The 20,286-nt window shown below is 42.3% G+C and overlaps 1 protein-coding gene across 1 annotated transcript in view; it reads left to right on the forward strand.

Annotated features, from left to right (window-relative positions):
- Positions 1-20,286, forward strand: part of aldh1l1 (aldehyde dehydrogenase 1 family, member L1) — a 70,883-nt gene that overhangs the window by 49,406 nt on the left and 1,191 nt on the right. The window contains exons 17-22 of the mRNA XM_037100778.1: positions 2,550-2,643; positions 2,736-2,835; positions 2,923-3,021; positions 15,152-15,317; positions 19,544-19,649; positions 19,790-19,989. Coding sequence (XP_036956673.1) covers positions 2,550-2,643; positions 2,736-2,835; positions 2,923-3,021; positions 15,152-15,317; positions 19,544-19,649; positions 19,790-19,989 — 765 coding nt within the window. The remainder of the gene's footprint in view (positions 1-2,549; positions 2,644-2,735; positions 2,836-2,922; positions 3,022-15,151; positions 15,318-19,543; positions 19,650-19,789; positions 19,990-20,286) is intronic.

Here is a 20,286-nt window from a genome sequence, read left to right on the forward strand (position 1 = left end):
CACGCTTAGCCACTGGTCATAGTAAGCTGATGTTGACAAACCTATTAATGACAGAAGCCCCACAGAGGCTTGTTTTCTGATAGAGCTGAAATCACAAAATTTAGCACTGTCAAGACATGTGCCTACATATGACAATGTGAACTTCTCGGTCACCACAGGTAATTATTGCACATCTACAACCTCAATTATCTGTGGTGTACCGCACAGTTCTATTTTAGGCCCGATTTTATTTTCTATTTTTATGCTCCCACTTGGCCAGATTATTAAACATCATAATGTATCGTTCCATTGCTATGCAGACGACACACAAATATACCTTCCACTGAGGCCCGGTGACCCTGGAAGCCTAGCTGCAATCTTAGACTGCCTTAACGAAATTAATAGTTGGATGGCCCAAAATTTCTTATGGCTTAACAACACCAAAATCACCTCCCCCTAACAAAATTAGTCATTACCAGCAAACCCTTGGTCCCCTCTCCGTCAACATAAAACCCACTGCTAGATACCTAGGTGTACTCTTTGACACAGAGCTGACTTTCATCCCCCATATCAATAAACTGGTCCAGTCCTGCTTCTATCAACTACGCTCCATTTCCAGAATAAAACATATGCTCACACCCCCCGATCTGGAAAAAGTAATTCACGCATTCATCTTTTCAAGATTAGACTACTGCAACTCCCTTCTCTCCGGCATTAATCAAAAATCTCTCTCACCTCCAACTGGTTCAGAATTCAGCAGCGAGGCTTCTAACAGGTTTTAACAGATGTTAACACAGTCACTCCAATTTTGGCTTTCCTGATCACTTTTAAAGCACACTCAGGTCTGGCTCTGAGCTATATTATAGCTAATTTGATTCCCTATGAGCCAGCTCGCAGCCTTAGATCCTCAGGCGGGGCCCTCCTAACCATTCCAAAGTCGAGACTAAAAACTAGAGGGGACTGTGCCTTCGTCATCAGGGCCCCTCGACTTTGGAATGCCCTGCCTGAGGAGTTTAGGCAGGGATTATCACAGGATCGGTAAATTCTTTTAAATCACTTCTTAAAACTCTTTTTATAGACTTGCCTTTAGGTGATGTGGTGTGGCTTTGTATGTTTATTTTTATTCCAGCTGTCTTTGAGGTTTTTTTTGTGTTATTTTATTTATTTTATTTATTACATTTCTGTTATTTCACCTACTTTATTTATTTTCCTCTCTTTTATCTCACCCACTTTACCAATTTTGAATCATTACCTCTGTTATTTCAACCATTTCATGCAAGCGATTTTATCGTCCTTTGTAATTGTAAATTGCTTTTTTGCTTTGTCTGTCGAAGCACTTTGTAAACCTTGTTTTTAAAAGTGCTATAGATATAAAGTTTATTATTATTATTATTATTATTATTATTATTATTATTATTATTATTAATATTCCAGCATACAAGAACAGATTGACCCTATTTTGTTATATATTACATTAAAACAAAAAGGAGGAACTATGCGTTTGGCCTGCAGCTTCTTCAGATTCCTTCTGTACTTAATTGTCAGCAGGTATTTCTTTAAATAATCGGAGCAGCAGAGAATCCAACAAAGTCAAATTCATAAACCTACATTACCATTTTACATAAAACAATGAGGCACAAATAATAATAACAATGATAATAATAATAACATCAGAATACAAAAAAGGCTGATTTGATCACAGAAACCTAGCATGTATACAATTTCATAGGATATCATAAATATACAATAGTATTAAGTACCTAACTTTCCTCGTAAAGAACATATCAAACAAGGACAAAGTTCATTATAATCAGAATGTATGCTATGCTATAAAATATCAGAAATATAAAAAAACATATGAGGCGAAACATTTTACTTAATTTACTATACAAAATGCAAGATATATTACAAAAATATGACATGCCTATTTAATGGGGGAGGGGAAGGTGAGGGGTTGTGCCAGGAGGGATGTTTTTGTGGCTCAACTTTACGTACATTCGTCATTACTTATCTAATATGCTTCCCTTTTCAATAAAGGAGTTATGATATTGCTACTCCAAGACGTAATCCAAGTTCTCATTTGTTATGGCTACTTTATGTTCATCTATTCTCAATTTGAGATGATGCCAGATTGGGCTTTGTTTGGCCTACATATACAAAGCCACATGGCCATTTTAGCATATAGAGGTGTAGACATACAGGTAATAAACTCTTAAATCTTGTATTATTTACCTGTATGAGGGAAAAGTCTCTATTTATTGTTAGATGAATTAGATTGTACTTAATTCTGAGGATATTGTTTTCTCCACTGTGACTTGCTTTGTACTGGCTGCACCCAGAGGAGGAGCCCTGTTGTGCATGGGGTAGCTCCCATTTCTTATTTGATTTAACATATTTATCCTGTTTTGGTAGACTGGTGGTAGACCAGTTTTAGTATTGTACTTCGACCAATTTGAAAAACGTTACTAGATTTGTGCTTTTAAGTGCTATCAAAAAAATGATAAAAAGTTCCTTGTGGACATTAATTGGCTAATGAATACATATTCATTAAACTCCTCCTTTTCTTCTAGGTGCTCTGGTGGGACAGCGCCTGTCTGACCATCCTGATGTCCGTAAACTGGGCTTTACAGGTTCCACTGAGATTGGAAAACACATCATGAAGAGGTGAATGCTTAAGTACATTTTTAAAAAAACTGTCAAAACAAAATGTAACATGCCGTCTCACCCTTGTGTACCTGTGTTTTCTTTGTCTAAAGCTGTGCAGTCAGTAATGTAAAGAAGGTGTCTCTGGAGCTGGGAGGAAAGTCTCCCCTTATCATCTTTAGTGACTGTGACATGGACAAAGCTGTGCGCATGGTCAGTTCATTTATGGGAGCATAATTAATTTTGCACACATTGAGACAGTTGAAGAAAAAAACACTGTGTGTTCTGGTTGCATTTCAGGGCATGAGCTCTGTGTTCTTTAACAAGGGAGAGAACTGCATTGCAGCTGGCAGACTGTTTGTTGAGGACACCATTCATGACCAGTTTGTAAAAAGAGTGGTATGTGTCTTCTTACTTCACACTGCTGATGTTTGACATTTGATTCACCCAACTGAACAGTAAAAAGCTTCTTGGTGGCATTTTATTAATCTTAAGATCACTTGGTTTAATTTGTGCTTATGTTTTTGCTTCCTTGTTTATGCAGTTTATAAGAATCTCATTTGTAATATCCACACTTGTGATCTGCTTGGTTTCCTCTTATATAATGCAGTACAAAAGAAAAATAGAATCAAATTTCACAGTGACTGTAAGGGCGACAGAAGCCAGGCAACCAGTATTATTCAGTGAACTAAATATTGGTTCAACAAAAAAAAGTCAAACACACAGCTTAGGACTGTCACCGCTGCACATTGCTCATAAAGCTCATAAAAAGTTCACCACGGGCTTAGAAATCTGTGTACCAAACTGCAAACCCCAGGCATAACCAGAAGAACCACTTGAGTCATGTCAAGACTTAATCCCTTATAGATAAGAACATTTACATCACAGATGTTTTTTTTGTTTGTTTTATAGATAACTATGTACACTTGTTCTCTGCTTATAGTGGAGCAGATACGTGCTACAATCTTTCAATTTGTGATACAAGCGTGAAAATTAGCATGAGCAGTCTCCATGGGTCAAATGACACGAAAATTGTCTGTGTCACGACCCGGCTCGAGGCAGGACAAATACGATGAAGCGTACGGGTAGAATAAGAAATTAATAGTTTTATTCACCACAAGAAAATCTCAACCCAAAAATAAGCAACCCAAAGAACACAAAGAAACCATGAGGCGCTGAGACGGAGCTGCGCCCAGCTCCGCCACTGGAACGGAGTGACGAAGAGAGAGAGCGACCGGAAGAGGCCGACACCCTCTTGTAGCCTACACCTGGGGACTGGCCAGGCCCACACAGGTGACAAAGCACCAGCCACCAGCGACCTGCAAACAGACACACAGATACAAGGGAAGACAGGACAACCACGCAAACTTCCAACAGGCACCACCGGCAGGAGGCCGTCACACCCCCCTTCCTAAAGAACGGGGACCAAACCCCGAGACCACAACCAACAAGAAAAGGTTACTTTTTTTTTTTGTTAGACAGCTATAATATTTTTTCTGCCAGAGGGCTAAAGGAGCACCCCAGCTGTCGATGGTCATCCATTCCTCCACCTTCCTTGTCCACGACATCCACCACCTCAGCAACCTGGTACCAAAAGGAAGCACTTTAAGAGGAGAGCGGGGAAGAGGACAAAAGGGCGAGAGAAGGAGAGCAAAACATGCAGCAATACATTGTTGCACTCAGACTTATCCTTGCGGCACTCTGGAAAGTGCTTCCGCTACAACATTTTCAGAGCCTTTGATATGTCTAATGTCAAGCCAATGAGACTGCAAGAACAACAACCATCGCACTAACCGCTGGTTTGGACACTGTAAGGAGCTCAAAAATGTGAGTGGATTGTGGTCAGTGTAAACCACTACAGGTACCACACCTGAGCCCAAGTACACCTCAAAATATTGGAGCGCCCAAACTAGAGCAAGTGCCTCCTTCTCAATCGTTGAATAATTCAACTGGTAGGAGTTAAACTTTTTTGAGAAAAAACTCACTGGTTTCTCCAAACCCAGATCATCCATCTGTAACAGAACTGCACCCGCTCCCACATGACCAGCATCCACCTGGAGGGCAAAGGGACTGTCAAACCTTGGAGCTGCCAGGACAGGTGCTGCACACAGAAGTGACTTAACGCTTTCAAAAGCTTGTTGACAAGAGGAGGACCAAACAAAGGAAACACGTGTCTTAAGTCAGTCAGTCTGCAATAGGCCGAACTTTCCCCTGACCTACAATCCGGCCAAGAAAGGTCACTGTAGCCTGTGCGAACTCGCACTTGGCGAGGTTGATAGTCAGGCGCGCCTCAGCCAACCGCATAAACAAAGCGAGAACACGCTCAACATGAGAGGACCATGTATCTGGACACACCACGTCATCCAAATAGACAGTGCACCCCTCTAAATCCCCCAAGACCTTTGTCATAAGCCACTGAAAAGTGGCTGGAGCATTTCTCAGTCCAAACGGCATAACATTATATGCGTAAAGTCCATTTGGTGTAATAAATGCAGAAAGCTCACGAGCACGCTCAGACAACGGGACCTGCCAATAACCTTTTAGTAGGTCGAACTTGCTTACAAAAGCTGCGTGCCCAACCTGGTCAACGCAGTCCTCCATGCGAGGCAGAGGAAAAGAATCGGGTTTAGTCACAGCATTTCATTTTCGAAAATCGGTGCAAAATCTGGCAGTGTTATCCGACTTCGGCACTAAAAGGCACGGGGAGGTCCAACTAGAAGAGGAAGGAACAGCAATACCATTACTCAACATGTATTTCACTTCAGCATCAAGATATTTCTTTTTCTCAGGGTTTACTCTGTAGAATCTTTGCCTAATTGGCTGCGCATCTCCCACATCTATGTCATGTTCAACAACAGGTGTCTGAGTAGGGGTATCACCAAACAAGCAGGGAAAAGATTTAATGACCTCGCACAGGTCCGCTTGCTGTAACTCAGATAAATGTCCCAATAAAACATGCAGATTTTTCAGTGATTCTGAGTTTTTTAGCCGACCTTGCTGCACCGTGGTATCGGATTCAGACAACCCATCCTCACTCCGGCAGCCACAGACTGCGGAAGAAAAACCGTGGACACTCTACCCACCGAACAGGCAGGGCGCGCAGGTGCCGGGGAGACTGGAACAGCTTCACCTTGGGGGACACTTTCATAATAAGGCTTTAATAAATTAACATGGCACAACCGAGTACCCTTTCTACGATCAGGCGTAGCAATGATGTAGTTACAGTCGGACGTTCTCTTTTTTTATTTCATAAGGACCGGTATATTTCGCCTGAAACAGAGAGGTGGTGATCGGAAGTAGCATCAAAACCCGGTCCCCTTCACTGAACACATGCTGCTCAGTCCGCCGGTCATACAAGGTTTTCATCTTGCCTTGTGCCGAAACCAAATTTTCCTTCGCCAATAACCCTGCAGCATACAATCTATGGCGGAAGCCACTGACATAATCAACCAGATTTCCTGGCGGGCCCGCGTCCTTCCACTGTTCATACAGTAGGTTTAAAGGGCTGTGTACTGTGTGTCCGAACACTAGATCGTTAGGGCTAAACCCTGTGCTCTCTTGGGTCACTTCTCTCGCTGCCAAGAGTAACCAGGGAAGCCCCTCCTCCCAGTCTCTATCCATGTGCACACAGTAAGATCTTAACAGTGATTTTAAGGACGGATGAAAACGCTCCAGGGCCCCCTGACTTTGAGCATGATATTCAGATGAGAATCATTCTTGACCTCATGTGCGGGCAATGCCACGTCAAACAGCCCATTCAGGGACGCATCTGCACGCTGCTCACTCTCTAGTTCCTCCTGCGTGACAGAGAGAGAGAGATCAAACAGGGAGAAACACAACCCCTCTGCTTCCTCACCATCACTCACTTCATGCTCAGGCACTGCTGGAGGTGAATTTTGGGCCATGGAACGGGTCACAGCGCACGCCATAAACACTAAAGGGAAACTAACCACATCATTATCGGGCTGCTTCCTCATCAGCGGAACGGAAGAAACCACCGGCGGCGGCGACGCGCCACCCCACACATGCTTACCTGCAGCACTGTTCCCCAAGATCAGAGTGACCCCCTCAACAGGCAGCGCAGGCCTCACACCAACCGTTAACTCGCCCTGGAAAAGATCAGATTGTAATACAACTTTGTGGAGCGGAACCTGTAACACCTTCATTTCCATGCCCATAATAGGAACCCAACAACCTGTGTGACTCTCATTTGAAAAGGGTAACACTGAAGCCTGAATGAAGGAATCAAAAGCCGCCATGTCTCTCAGTATTTTAACCGGCACCTTCAAACTGTCCCCCACGAGAGAAACATAACCATCAGAAATAAACGGCAGAAAAACAGCAGGCACGGACTCACTCTGATCCGTCACACTCACTGCTGGCCCGCTAGGCAGAGAGACGGTGCAACAGGCACCCTTCGGTTGCCCCGCGGAACTCCCCTGGGAAGTCCTCGCCTTAAGCGCGTAACAGTCGGCTCTGAAATGCCGTATGACAATAAGTACACGTTTTCTCAAAACCTCTCCCATTACGTTCTTTAGGGTCAGTTTTACCAAAACGACCCACATAACTCCTCAGAGTCCCTTCAGGACGCTCTCCAAAATTGTCTTTAAAATTTCCTTGAGTGCCGCCATGGGCGCGCCACTCACCAAAGGAGCGTTTATGCGTCAGCACATAATCATCTGCCAGTGAAGCCGCCTCAGTCACACTTTTTACTTTGAGGTCATTGATGTGTTGTGCAATACTGTCAGGTATTGAATTTTTGAATTGCTCCAACACAATTATCTCTGACAAATCCTCAAATGTCTCCACCTTTAATGCGGAACACCAAAGCACAAAATGACCGGTCAGGTCATGAGCAAACTCGAGATACGTCTGCTTCGCCATTCTCTTCCACGTATGAAAGCGTTGGCGATAAGCCTCCGGAACAAGCTCATACGCTTTTAACACTGCTGACTTCACCCGTTCATATTCTTTTCCATCTGACACTGACAGAGCGGAATACGCTTCCTGCGCCTTGCCCGTCAGTGCGCACTGGAGCATCACTGTGCGGGCTGCATCAGGCCACCTCCTGGCCTCTGCAACTCGCTCAAACAAAGAGAAGAAAGCCTCCGGCTCTTTCTCATTAAATTTAGGCAACAATCGAAGATTTCCCAAAACATCAAAACATTCAGATGACTCCAGCGGTGGTGACAAACCAACAGATTCATCCACCATTTTACCACTCTTAATCAGCTCCAACCTACTCCTCTGCAGAGACAGCTTCGCCTGCTCCATCTCACAAAGCATTTTCTCAATGGCTATTTGTTTTTCAATTTCCATCCTCTGCTTTACCTTATCATGCTCCAAATTTGATGCTGCCAGAGGTGGCAGATGTCTAGACTCCTCATCCAACACCCCCATATCAGCCAAATTAGCCTTTAAAATACTCCTCACTGCATCTTTCAGCCGCTTATCCCCTACCTCAATTTGATAGTGGTCTGCGATCTTCAACAGCTGCTCCCTTGTGCATTTATCCAGTAACGCCTCCGAAGGAGCTTTAACAAAGTCAATCACTTCCGCCATATCCACCAAAATGATGCAAACACCGGAACACTCACAATTGCTGCTACTAACCAGGTAAACCAAAACAAAACAAAACAAAACAAAAAATTACCGAGACACCCCAACCCCTCACTACCTAACCACCATAATACTTCCAAAAACCTCACCTAGTCTTCGTCGGCTTGCCGAGCTCGAAGCATCACCATCCCCAGAATATCACATCTGACCTCAAATGGCCAGCTGCAATAAACCAAGTTTAGCGCACTCCCTCCTCAGGATTACTGACAAAAACCAAAAAGGAAAAATAACAAAGTGGCAAGATCTGCTCGCCCGCTGGCTAAGCTGATCAGGGTGCTCGAACAAAACACAAAAATATTGCTTTAACATATAGCCGCAAGTATAAGCAAAGTGCTCCAAAGAAAACATACATCCCATAATCTTACCCATTTGATTTAACACAAAACGTGGTGAACAGCTCACACACTCGCGGCTTGGCGGTTCCCACGTTACACTATGGTAACACCCGCGGCGCAATTCCATTCATAAACTTTCCCGAATTCATTCACAAATCTGAGCATCTAGCCAGTGCGTAAAGATGACGAGCCCCCACATTTTGTCACGACCCGGCTCGAGGCAGGACAAATACGATGAAGCGTATGGGTAGAATAAGAAATTACTAGTTTTATTCACCACAAGAAGATCTCAACCCAAAAATAAGCAACCAAAAGAACACAAAGAAACCACGCGGCGCTGAGACGGAGCTGCGCCCAGCTCCGCCACTGGAATGGAGTGACGAAGAGAGAGAGCAACCGGAAGAGGCCTACACCCTCTTGTAGCCTACACCTGGGGACTGGCCAGGCCCACACAGGTGACAAAGCACCAACCACCAGCGACCTGCAAACAGACACACAGATACAAGGGAAGACAGGACAACCACGCAAACTTCCAACAGGCACCACCGGCAGGAGGCCGTCACATCTGAGACATTTGAAATTTCAAAATGGTGGCCATTTTCCACATGGCTGACATCTTAGTGGAGGAGGTAAATGATATAATGGTTTATTTGGTGATACAAGCATGAAAATTGGCATGAGCAGTCTCTGTGGGTCACTTGACAATAACCCACCCACAGCTACTTGAAATTTCAAGACGGCTGCCATCTTGTGTTTGTCTTTTTTTTTTAGATTTGTGGCTGGTGTCAACACGGGGTTTTTTATATTGAAAAGTAACCAGATGTTGTTTGTTATTTCGGCGCTTGACTTCCTGTCTGCTCCGTGCTAAATTCCACTGAGTTTCTGCGTTGTGCTCCGGCATCCGCCAGAAAAAGTCCTGCGTATTTGTGCCGGAGGGCTCCAGACTGCCGGAGCTGGGATGGAGCAGATACACAGCACACTGGCTGTCTCAAAGGGTCATTTGACAAGAAACCACCCAGCCATTTTTCAGGATGACTGCTGCCTGACATGTGGATCTTTAAATCATACATTTTCTCATCGAAATGTATTGGGCTTCTCAAAAGGCTCTATCAAGAGAGGTTGTTTGACTGTGTTTTGTCTGCCCTACTCCTTGCCCATGACCTGTCCAGTTTGGTAAAAAAAGCTTCCTTACCACGAAAAGTATGGGACAAGTTCAAACAGTGACTCATGGTACAGTTGGAAGTTACCCTCTCGAAATGACTGGATCAAAATGAGATTGGTCAGCCATCCTATAAATGAGAAACCAGAACTTGAACTGTGGACTCCTCTGCTCCGTGCACCACACTTCAAAAGTGGTGTTAGTGTTGTCAGGTGTCTCTTCCCTGTACACATTGTAGGCATCTTTCATGAGCTCGTACAGACTGCATACTGTTATCTGATGTCCGTACTGTGTTCTAGTTACACTTGATGCTGAAAGAAGCAAATCTGCTGTACCAGGTGAGGCTACCCTAGCCTCAACGAGGGCACTAGTCCATACATTGTTTTTGAGTAGCATTCTGATTTAAACGCTGTCATTTCAATATGTAGACCAAACATGATCACATATTTGTCCTCTCCATATTGCTCTGACCACTGCCATTGGATCTGCTTTGCAAGAGCATATAGTGGCTGGTCGGCAGCTATGACTGGCGTTTGTCCTGGGTTCAGGAATGCTACTGTATCCCTGACTTTGTCCATAACATGCTTTATTGTTGCAGCAGAGTGGGCCTGGTCTCGGAAAAGGGAAGCAGTGATGTAATGCTGATATTATAACCCTGGCTCTTCCTTGGGATGCATGGTAGACTGATGACATGTTATAGTGGAAGAAGCATCGAAATCTTGGGTTAGGCAAACCCTCTCCAGCCATTCATACTCAGGTGCAAGTTTTTGCTGAATACAGTGAGATGTGGCAATGGTAAACTGGCTACAGGATGGGCTCTGGGTTTTTCTTGTTGAAGAAAGCTGGTTGGATGTTAGAGAAGGATTCGGGAACCTTGTTCGGTCTGTTATCTCAAAGGTGGAGTAGTTGTCGTATCTCGCTGCTATTGTTGAGGGTTGGATGTTGGGACATGGAAATATTTGTACCATTAAAGGAGGTATTTGCTGTTGTTGCTGTGGAATTATGGTTGATGTTGTTCATAGCAGATGTGGTGAAGAGTCCCTTACACAGAATCGGTGGGCAGACAACCCCATCTACCACATATTGGTTTCCCCACAGATTCTCCTAGCAGTGCGGAATCCTTCAACACCCTGTCATAGGAGATGCTAATTCCATTCTATAAAATCGATAGGTCGTCACTTTCATGTATTCGCATACAGCGCCATCCCGATGTATACAGCAAATGGAGTTTTGTGGTCTTTTGAGTGCCTATGGGTGGCTGTACCGTCTTTGAACTTAAAGAAGTAATTGTATTGCGACAGCTGTGCAACTGCAATGTCTGATTTGAATACCCCATTATTCAAATGTGACTTGATAGCTACACCATGTTCGATGTTTCGATGGTGTCGCTCTCTGTTGTATGGTCCAACGAGACAGGCAGGATGGTATTTAAATTCCTGTGCAACAACATCACCAGCAATAAGCTTTGCAAGAAGCTTCAATACACATTCCTGGCACATTCATTAACCCTTTCATTAAGCCCTTTCAAGGGCTGGGATTTTCTTGGCCTCTTGACATGGATATTTTTGGTATCTTTGGTGTCTTCAGCAGCAGTAGATGCTTTTTTGGGCCCTTTCCAGCTGTGTGTTGTTGAACATAAGTTTACAGCATGAACGATATTTTGCTCTGTTTCTTATCCATTTACCACCTTTTACCACGCACTTTGATGTATGGAATTACAACTAAGCGTGCCTGCATTGTTTTCCTTAAGGGTGAATTCGCCTTTGGCAAGTTTACTTTTAGCCAATTCCATCTTCCCCAGCCAGGCTATAGGCATGAGTATGCCACGCAGCGTTGTCAGATCTGCGTCCTCCCCTCCCCATAAAGCAGGCAGCCAGACTTACTCTTCACCACACGTGAACAGCAATGATTCACAACAAACAATATATAATTTACAACCTGCAAGAAATGTGTTTTATGAAATGTGTTTTATAAAAAAGGAAGCCCAAGGCCCAACCCAACCCAGCTCATTTGAATAATTTTTCGTCCTGAACCGAGTCCGGTCAGGTCTGTCGAGTCAGCCCGACCCGTTGAGAACTGTAATCACCAGTGTGCCCTGGTAGTGCAGATATTCACTTTTTTCTAATCTATCTATGATCAAAAATCAACTAAACTGTATTTCGATGCGTTAAAAGTTGTTCTTTAGCATAATCCAAAACATATAAAATTCAAGTGGCTGGGAGTGTGAGTGTCTTGTTTGCATGCTTGTGTCACTAACTAAACAACTATATTGCTTAACTGCACCATTTAGGTGGTGGCAATCTTAAAAAAATGGCCGCCATCTTGAAATTTAAAAGGTCTCGGACAATTGTCTTGTCAAGTGACCCATGGAGACTGCTCATGCCAATTTTCACACTTGTATCATCAACTGAAAGATTCTGATGAAAACAAACATTATGTCACATTTAAGATGTGTTTAAATGATATAAGTATGTTTTTCTAAATGAAACTCTAAATGAGATTAGATTTATATACACAGTTTGTCACTAATGCCACTGCCGTAAATTTATAATGTGTGAAGTGCAGCAAAAATGTGAGCACCTCATCCTTTGATTCCACCAGATACGTGTCTGGTTCGGCTCCTCTCTGTCAGGTTTCCACCACAGCAGCAGAGCTGATAGGTTTGACTGAAGTCTATATGTTAACTTCCACCAGGTCCACTCTGCGTATCTGCCCCATCCCAGCTCTGGCAGTCCAGAGCCGTCCGGAGCAGATATGCAGGAATTCTATTTGGGCTGATGCCGGAGCCATGTCGCACATTTCAACCAAATTCAGCACAGAGCAGACAGGAAGTCACACAACAAAATAACAGCTGCTTAATTTTCAAAATAAAACACTCCATGTTGACACCAGCACAAAAATCTGAAAAAAAAAAAAACAGACAGGTACAAGCTCTTCTTCTATTCCTTTGGTCAGGAACCCTTTGTGTTGTGTTTATAACATATACATGTAACTGCGGTCGTGAGTGATTATGTAATTATCGCGCAACTCCAGCTGTCTGACAGTGCTGCGCCATGCCGGACTCAAAATGCAGTTTGCTGGACAGCAGAGCAAAACCAGACCAGAGCTGGAATGCAGCGAACCTGCATCCAGTGGAATCGCGGAGTCATGCTTACTTCACTCAGAGAATAGCAATAACTACTTATATATCTTGTCAGCTAATACAAATTTGAACCCTTACCCTAACACTAATTTATGGATTTAGGCTAGTCCAGTGATGGTGATTAAGCTCACTACCACAGATGTGATGGATGAATGAATGATACAGCCACTTTACACAGATTAATAAAAACAATGTGTTACATTATTATTTTGTATTATTATTTTTATATGTATAGTTTAGTGTATTTATTCAACTTCACTCATAGAAAACTAACTTGAACAAAATGTTTTCAGTGAAATACAGCTTAATCTATTTCAGAGCAGAAAAAGACGCTTCTCTCACTTAGAAACGCTCACAGTTGACACTGTGAGTTTATGACAAAAATTGAATTAAAGGACAAGTGAAACCATGTTTCCCATAATATTTATCCAACTTCACACATTCCAAGATAGGAAACTTACTTGAAAAACATCCTTTTAGGTGAACTCCAGCAAGATATATTTCACAATGCAAAATATGCTTCTCTCACTGACAAAAGATTTATCTATTTATCCAACTTCACAGATACTAACATAGGAATCTTAACTTGTAAAACACTTTTTTACATGAAATCCAGCTTAATCAATTTCAGAGTGGAAAAAGACACTTCTCTCGCTTAGAAATGCTCGAAATTGACATAAGTGAGTTTATGAACAAAATCCAATTTAAGAACAAGTGAAAACCATGTTTGCCATTATATTCATCCAACTTAACATATTCTAGCATAGCAGACCTACTTGAAAAAAACCCTTTTTCAGTGAAATCCATCTTAATATATTTCACAATGCAAAAAGACGCTTCTCTTGTCATGTCAGTGAGTTATCTGTAATACCATGGTCTGGGTAAATACTTGGTTCTGATTGGCTGGTAGGTGTGAATTAACTTTTGATATACAGGCACCTCTGGACCACCTCAAGCGGTTCCAGTGAGACGTCCTGTTTACTACTCTAAATTAATGCGCTATATCCTGTGTCTAAAATGAGCAGCATCAACTTGCTGCAGACTCCTTGACAACTGAAATAAATAAATACAAATCTCAATATTTTATTCACAACCCAAAGTTTAGTCCCTCAGTTTATCAGCCTCTGAACAATACAGGGTGGCGCTGTAACACACAAGGTGCAACAAAAACTTAATTAAAAAGTTGGTAATCTAAATGTCCGCTGGCTGAACTGTCCATAACTGTCCGTAATGGATTACTTATAAAAAGGTGAGTAACCCTGTTTGATTTTAAAAAGCTGGTAAACTGACTTTATGCATCCAGTTCGCTATTTAACACGCTCCTGTATGCTTCAGCCAAACACTTAGCAAAATGGCAATATATCCAGATGATATCAATATCATAGTATGCAACTATATATGGTCTTAGATTGTTCATATCTTTATGCTGTGATACACTGTGACTTATGATCAGTGTGGTCATCAGTGTGGTCTTTTCCTGGTTTTAAAGTTACATTACTGTAAAGTATTTTTTTCTGGACTCACTACACTCACCACAATACTGTCACAATATCAATATAGAGGTATTGCATTTTAATTTTTGATTTTGCCACCCAGCCTTAGTGTTTTTGAAGTGCTTTTGTGGAAATTTAAAAATATCTAGAGATGATATATATTCTGTATCATGATAGAGCCTGAAGACATGACAATATTATTATCAAGCCATATTGTCCAGCTCTAGTGTGTTGTAAACAATTAATGCACTGATACATACCTTTCATTTAGCATCCCTTGATAGTCACATAGTCATAATATGAATTGATTGTCATGTGGTAATTCCCTGACATACAGCAGCTATACAAGGCTAGCTTCAATGAGCCAGTCTTACTGCAGCCAGGAGGACAGCAGGACTCAACTCTAGACACAAAGTCAAATAGATGTGATTAAAATTCAGTTTCCACAAAAGCACTTCAGAAACACTAAGACTGGGCGACAAAATCAAACATTTCCACCTTTTTTCATACAGCAGCTATACAAGGCTAGCTTCACTGAGCCAGTCTTACTGCAGCCAGGACACAGGACTCAACTCTAGACACAAAATCAAATAGAAGTGATTGAAATTCAGAAATACAGTTCACTCAGACCCACATACTGGAATGAGAGAAAGAGAGATTTAAGAACAAAAGATTTGTAATCACAAAATCCTTTTGCATGACAACTTTACTAAGGTCTTGGGGTATACAGGGTGCAGCTCTACCTTTTGTGGTTTTCTTATTTAAATGTCTTGTCTTTCAGGTTGAGGAGGTCAAGAAGATGAAGATCGGTGATCCACTGGACCGCTCCACAGACCACGGCCCTCAGAACCACAAAGCCCATCTAGACAAACTGGTAGAGTACTGTCAGAATGGTATCAAGGAGGGAGCCACACAGGTCTGTGGTGGCAAACAAGTTCAGCGACCAGGTAAGGCAATGATATCTGTAGGGCTGGGTAGCAATCAAAGATTTTCGATACCAGCACCAATACCTTCACCACCTACCATACCTATGATACCTTCACTTCCATAATAATAATAATAATATGATAATGATATCAATTCTAACAAAAAGAAAATGACATAACACATTACAGTACAAATTTTGAGTTTGACTTTTCAGCTTTGGTATTTTTCCACTCCAAACTGTTTTCTTACAGGAAAAATAAGCAACGAATAATTTCTGGTGCAAAAGAACACTTTCAAACAAGTTACAAGTCAGTATATAATGCTCACTGCTACATACTGAGGACCTTTTCACTTTGCAGTTTTTCTTCACAAAAATCAAGATGTCTGCTTTCTCAGGACACACACGAGCCTGAGGTGGCAGGGACATGGCACTGTCCTTGAGCAGGGTATATAATTAGATTTTTGGGTTTTGAGAGTTTTAGGGTTTGAAATTTTACCGGCCAAAATATGTTTTGAGCGGCCACTGAAGTGTTCACAATCCCAACTTTAACTAACACATTTCCTGTAGAAAACACTGAACAGCACAGAGATTATTATTGAAAAAATGATGTTTTTTTTAGTAGGGAACCATCTAAAGTACTACTTCTTCCACCTCCTCTACAACTCATAGGTGTGATTGGCAAAGGACAAAAAAGCAGGTGAATATACGGCTCCCCTATATCTCTCTTTGCATTTATTTTGTCCCGTTGTTGGCTGCAGCTAAGAAAGAAATAGTTCACCCCTCACATCCAAAATTCTTAGAACACAGTGTTTCCCCAAGATTTTTCTGTAGAGTCTGTAACCTAGCAACACAAGGGGGGTCTGGGGGCATGCCCCCCTGGAGGAACATTTGAAAAATAACCCTTTGAATGATGACTACTGGTGAGACTTTTTAAAAAAAAAAAAAAAAAAAAAAAAAAAAAATCATCGTTTTCAGAAGTTCAGAATCTAAGACATGAGACAAAATAGTGTAGAAGTTGACATTGCTGCTTGACAATATGTTAACCTCTTGAGCATTAGAGAACTTTTTTTTTTACCATTATTTTCTTTATTATTTTTTTGTATGGAAACAGAATCTGTTTCAGAAGTCAGTGGGCCACATGACACGGAAACTATTAAGAAAAAAATCATAATTCCTGCATATTATACATTCATATAAAATAGGGGAAGCACTAAAATACAATAAAAGAATAATAATAATAATAAAAAAGCTGTGTCTCATTTCTCCAGTTTACTAATACCACCTGCTGTTGGATTGGAGTCACTGGGCCACATGACTTGGAAGATAATGAAAAAACTGCAGTTATTTTGTGTTAATAAGTATAAGTAAGTGTTATAAGTAAGTTAATAAGTTTTGTGCTAAGTAATTTAATGACAGTCCCTAAATCAGTCTCCAGCAGTGATATTAAACCTACAGAAATCTTGAGATCCTGAGATGAGCCACACAACTGTTGTGTCATCAGCAAATTTGATGAAGAAGTTTGACGAATGGGCTGGTGTGCAGTTGTAGGTGTACAGGGAGTAGATCATTGGGCTCAGGGGGGCACTGACGCAGGCTTATTAATCTCAAAGCGGGCAAAGAAACTGTTTAGCTGTTCAGCGCCAGTGAGGCATCTGCATGTGCAGAGTTGATGTTGCTGTTGCCTCTGTAGTTGGTGATGTGCTGAATTCCCTGCCATACTTGCCTTGGGTTGCTTTTACTTAGGTGGTCCTCAATACTGTTTTTGTAGGCTATCTTTGCCTCCCTGATGCCTCTTTTTAGGTCGGCTCTTGCAGTGCTGTACAGTGCCTTGTCTCCTGACCTGAGGGTGGTGTTGCATTTTTTCAGGAGCATCTGGACCTCCTTTGACATCCAGCGTTTCTGGTTAGGAAAAACACAAATCTGTTTTTGAACTGCGACGTTGTCAGCACAGCGCTTGATGTAAAAAAGCACAGTCTCTGTGTATTCCTCCAGGTCACCTTGGTCAAACAGATCCCAGACAGTGCGTTCAAAGCAGTCCTGCAGCTGAGACAAAGTGCCCTCTGGCCAAGCTTTGACGATTTTGATACTTGGCTTTGTTGATCTGATGAGGGGGACGTAAGCAGGAAAAGTGGATGGCTGCATTCTGTTCTTCTTGCAGTCAAACATGGAGTAACTTTCTGCTCTTAAATTGATTCCATGCACGGTCAGGTGCTTCATCAAATTAGTCATGTTTCCGGCTTTAGTACTGCAAAGGCTCTCATCCCTACTCCTGCATCTGACCCCTCTGACCTTGTCCCTTGCTTGGCTGTATTTGATTTGTTTGAGCCTGTGTCTCTGAAGGCCTTAGAACATGTGGTTGACCGGATTAAACCATCAGGTTCTCCCCGTGACTCTATCCCGCCCCACTTTTTTAAAGATGTTTTCCCCAGTATAGGGCAGACGGTTCTGGCCATTATCAACAGCAGTCTGTCTTCTGGTGTTGTCCCCCAAAGTTTTAAACATGCTGTGGTGCAACCCCTTCTCAAGAAACACAGTCTTGACCCTGGTGTGCTAGCCAATTTTAGACCCATTTCCAAACTGCCTTTCATTTCAAAAATCCTGGAAAAAGTTATGTATACTCAATTGAAATCGTTTCTGGATGAGCACGAGGTCCTGGAGGTATTCCAGTCCGGATTTAAAACACTACATAGCACAGAGTCAGCTCTATTAAGAGTTTTTAATGATATCCTTTTGGCAAATGACTCTGGAAACTATGTAACCCTTCTACTCCTTGACTTAAGTTCAGCTTTTGATACCGTGGACCACAGCATTTTACTGCATCGGTTGCAGCTAGTAGGCATCTCTGGTACCGCCTTGGACTGCTTCAGGTCCTACCTGGCAAACAGGACTATGAGCGTAAGCCTTGGTGGTTCTGAGTCCCGCTCTGCTCCGCTGTCATATGGGGTTCCACAGGGTTCAATTTTAGGGCCCCTGCTTTTCTCACTGTACTTGCTGCCCCTGGGTTCCATCCTGAGAAAACATGGTATCTCTTTTCATTGTTACGCTGATGATACCCAGATTTATATGCCACTGAAGAAGAAGGACGGGTTTTCCTTGAAACCACTTCTGTTATGTCTTGAAGACATTAAAGCCTGGATGTCTTTGAACTTTTTAAAATTTAATGAAAATAAAACAGAAGTGATGGTGTTCAGTCCCAGTGGCTCTTGTGAACCACTTCCTGTTGACTTGGGCCCCTTGCTGCCTTACAGGAAGCAAACAGTTACAAACCTGGGTTTTAAGATGGACAGTGATTTTAAACTTGACCGGCAAATCGGTGCAATAGTTAAGTCCAGCTTCTTTCACCTTAGGCAGCTGGCAAAGGTGAAGCCCTTCCTTGCACAAAAGCACTTTGAAACAGTAATCCACGCCTTCATTACATCGCGGCTGGATTACTGTAACGCACTTTATCTTGGAGTCAGCCAGTCCTCCCTGGCGCGTCTCCAGTTAGTCCAAAATGCTGCTGCTCGCCTCCTGACTGGAACGCGTAAGAGGGAGCACATTACTCCCATTTTAGCCTCTCTCCACTGGCTGCCTGTGCACTTTAGAGTCCATTTTAAGATTCTTTTATTTGTTTTTAAATCCTTAAATGGTCTCGCCCCGCCTTACCTCTCTGAGCTGCTCCGCCCATACACTCCTGCCCGGTGCCTCAGGTCAGCTGATCAGCTGCTCCTGGAGTTACCAAGGGCCAAACGGAAGCTCAGAGGGGATAGAGCCTTCTCTGTTGCTGGTCCTAAATTGTGGAATGACCTCCCGTTATGTATTAGACAAGCCCCTTCACTGTCCGTTTTTAAAAAACGTCTTAAGACCCATTTTTATTCCTTGGCTTTTAATCCAGCATGAGACTCTGTTTCTGTTTTTGTTTTAATATTATTTTAACATTGTTTTATCGTTTATTATTGTTTTTATATTGTTCTTTGTTTTATATGTCTTATTTTATGTACAGCACTTTGTGTCAGCTGCAGCTGTTTTTAAAGGGCTTTATAAATAAAATTGAGTTGAGTTGAGTAGCAACAATGACTTGTTTGCATATATTGCATCGCGCAGGATTGGCATCAATCTTGCTAAAATTCTGACCTTGGTGTCATTTTTTAACCAGTTCGACTGAAGCTTGATGGTTTAGTGAGCTTCACCTCTGATATGACAGATGATGAAGTTTGACTGTGATGAAGTTTGACTTAAATGTTTGACTTAAATGTCTGCCTCCAGGCTTTTTCTTTGAACCCACGGTGTTTACTGATGTAGAAGACCACATGTTCATCGCTAAAGAGGAGTCGTTCGGCCCGGTCATGATCATTTCCAAGTTCCAGAGTGGGTAAGACTAACTTACAATTACTTCATTCATTCACCAATTAACCCAACCTAACCTAATCACCTAATTTACCCCTTGTCTTTTCTTATGTTTTCAACTGTTTCTCCCTCCTTCCCTGGGTCCTGTCTGTCTCTGCCCTTTAGCGAGGTGGACGATGTCCTGAGAAGGGCCAACGCTACAGAGTATGGTCTGGCATCAGGTGTTTTCACAAGAGACATCAGCAAAGCTCTGTATGTCAGTGAAAGGCTCAACGCCGGCACAGTTTTTGTCAACACCTACAACAAGACTGACGTGGCATCACCTTTTGGAGGTTTCAAACAGTCTGGCTTTGGCAAAGACCTTGGTAAAAGAAACTGCAGCTGTCACTAAGTCAATGTGGTTCTTTTATTCATGTAGGTTAATAGAATCAGCAGAATTCCACTTAAAAGAGGAAGGAAAAAAATATCCCTAAGGCCAGGGTGAAAACGAGAGGGAAGAAAAAAAACATTTGAAAACCCCAACAGGAATTTCTCTTTCCAGAAATCAAGACCTGGTTCCTCAAGATAATCCACATAACTTGTTCAGGGCATTTTATGCAGAGACTAGTTTGTTTCTACCAAACTATACCTGCCAAACTTAATAACTGGGCAGAAGGAGGTGT

The sequence above is a fragment of the Acanthopagrus latus genome, chromosome 6 (assembly GCF_904848185.1).
Source record: "Acanthopagrus latus isolate v.2019 chromosome 6, fAcaLat1.1, whole genome shotgun sequence".
NCBI classification, from domain to species: domain Eukaryota; kingdom Metazoa; phylum Chordata; class Actinopteri; order Spariformes; family Sparidae; genus Acanthopagrus; species Acanthopagrus latus.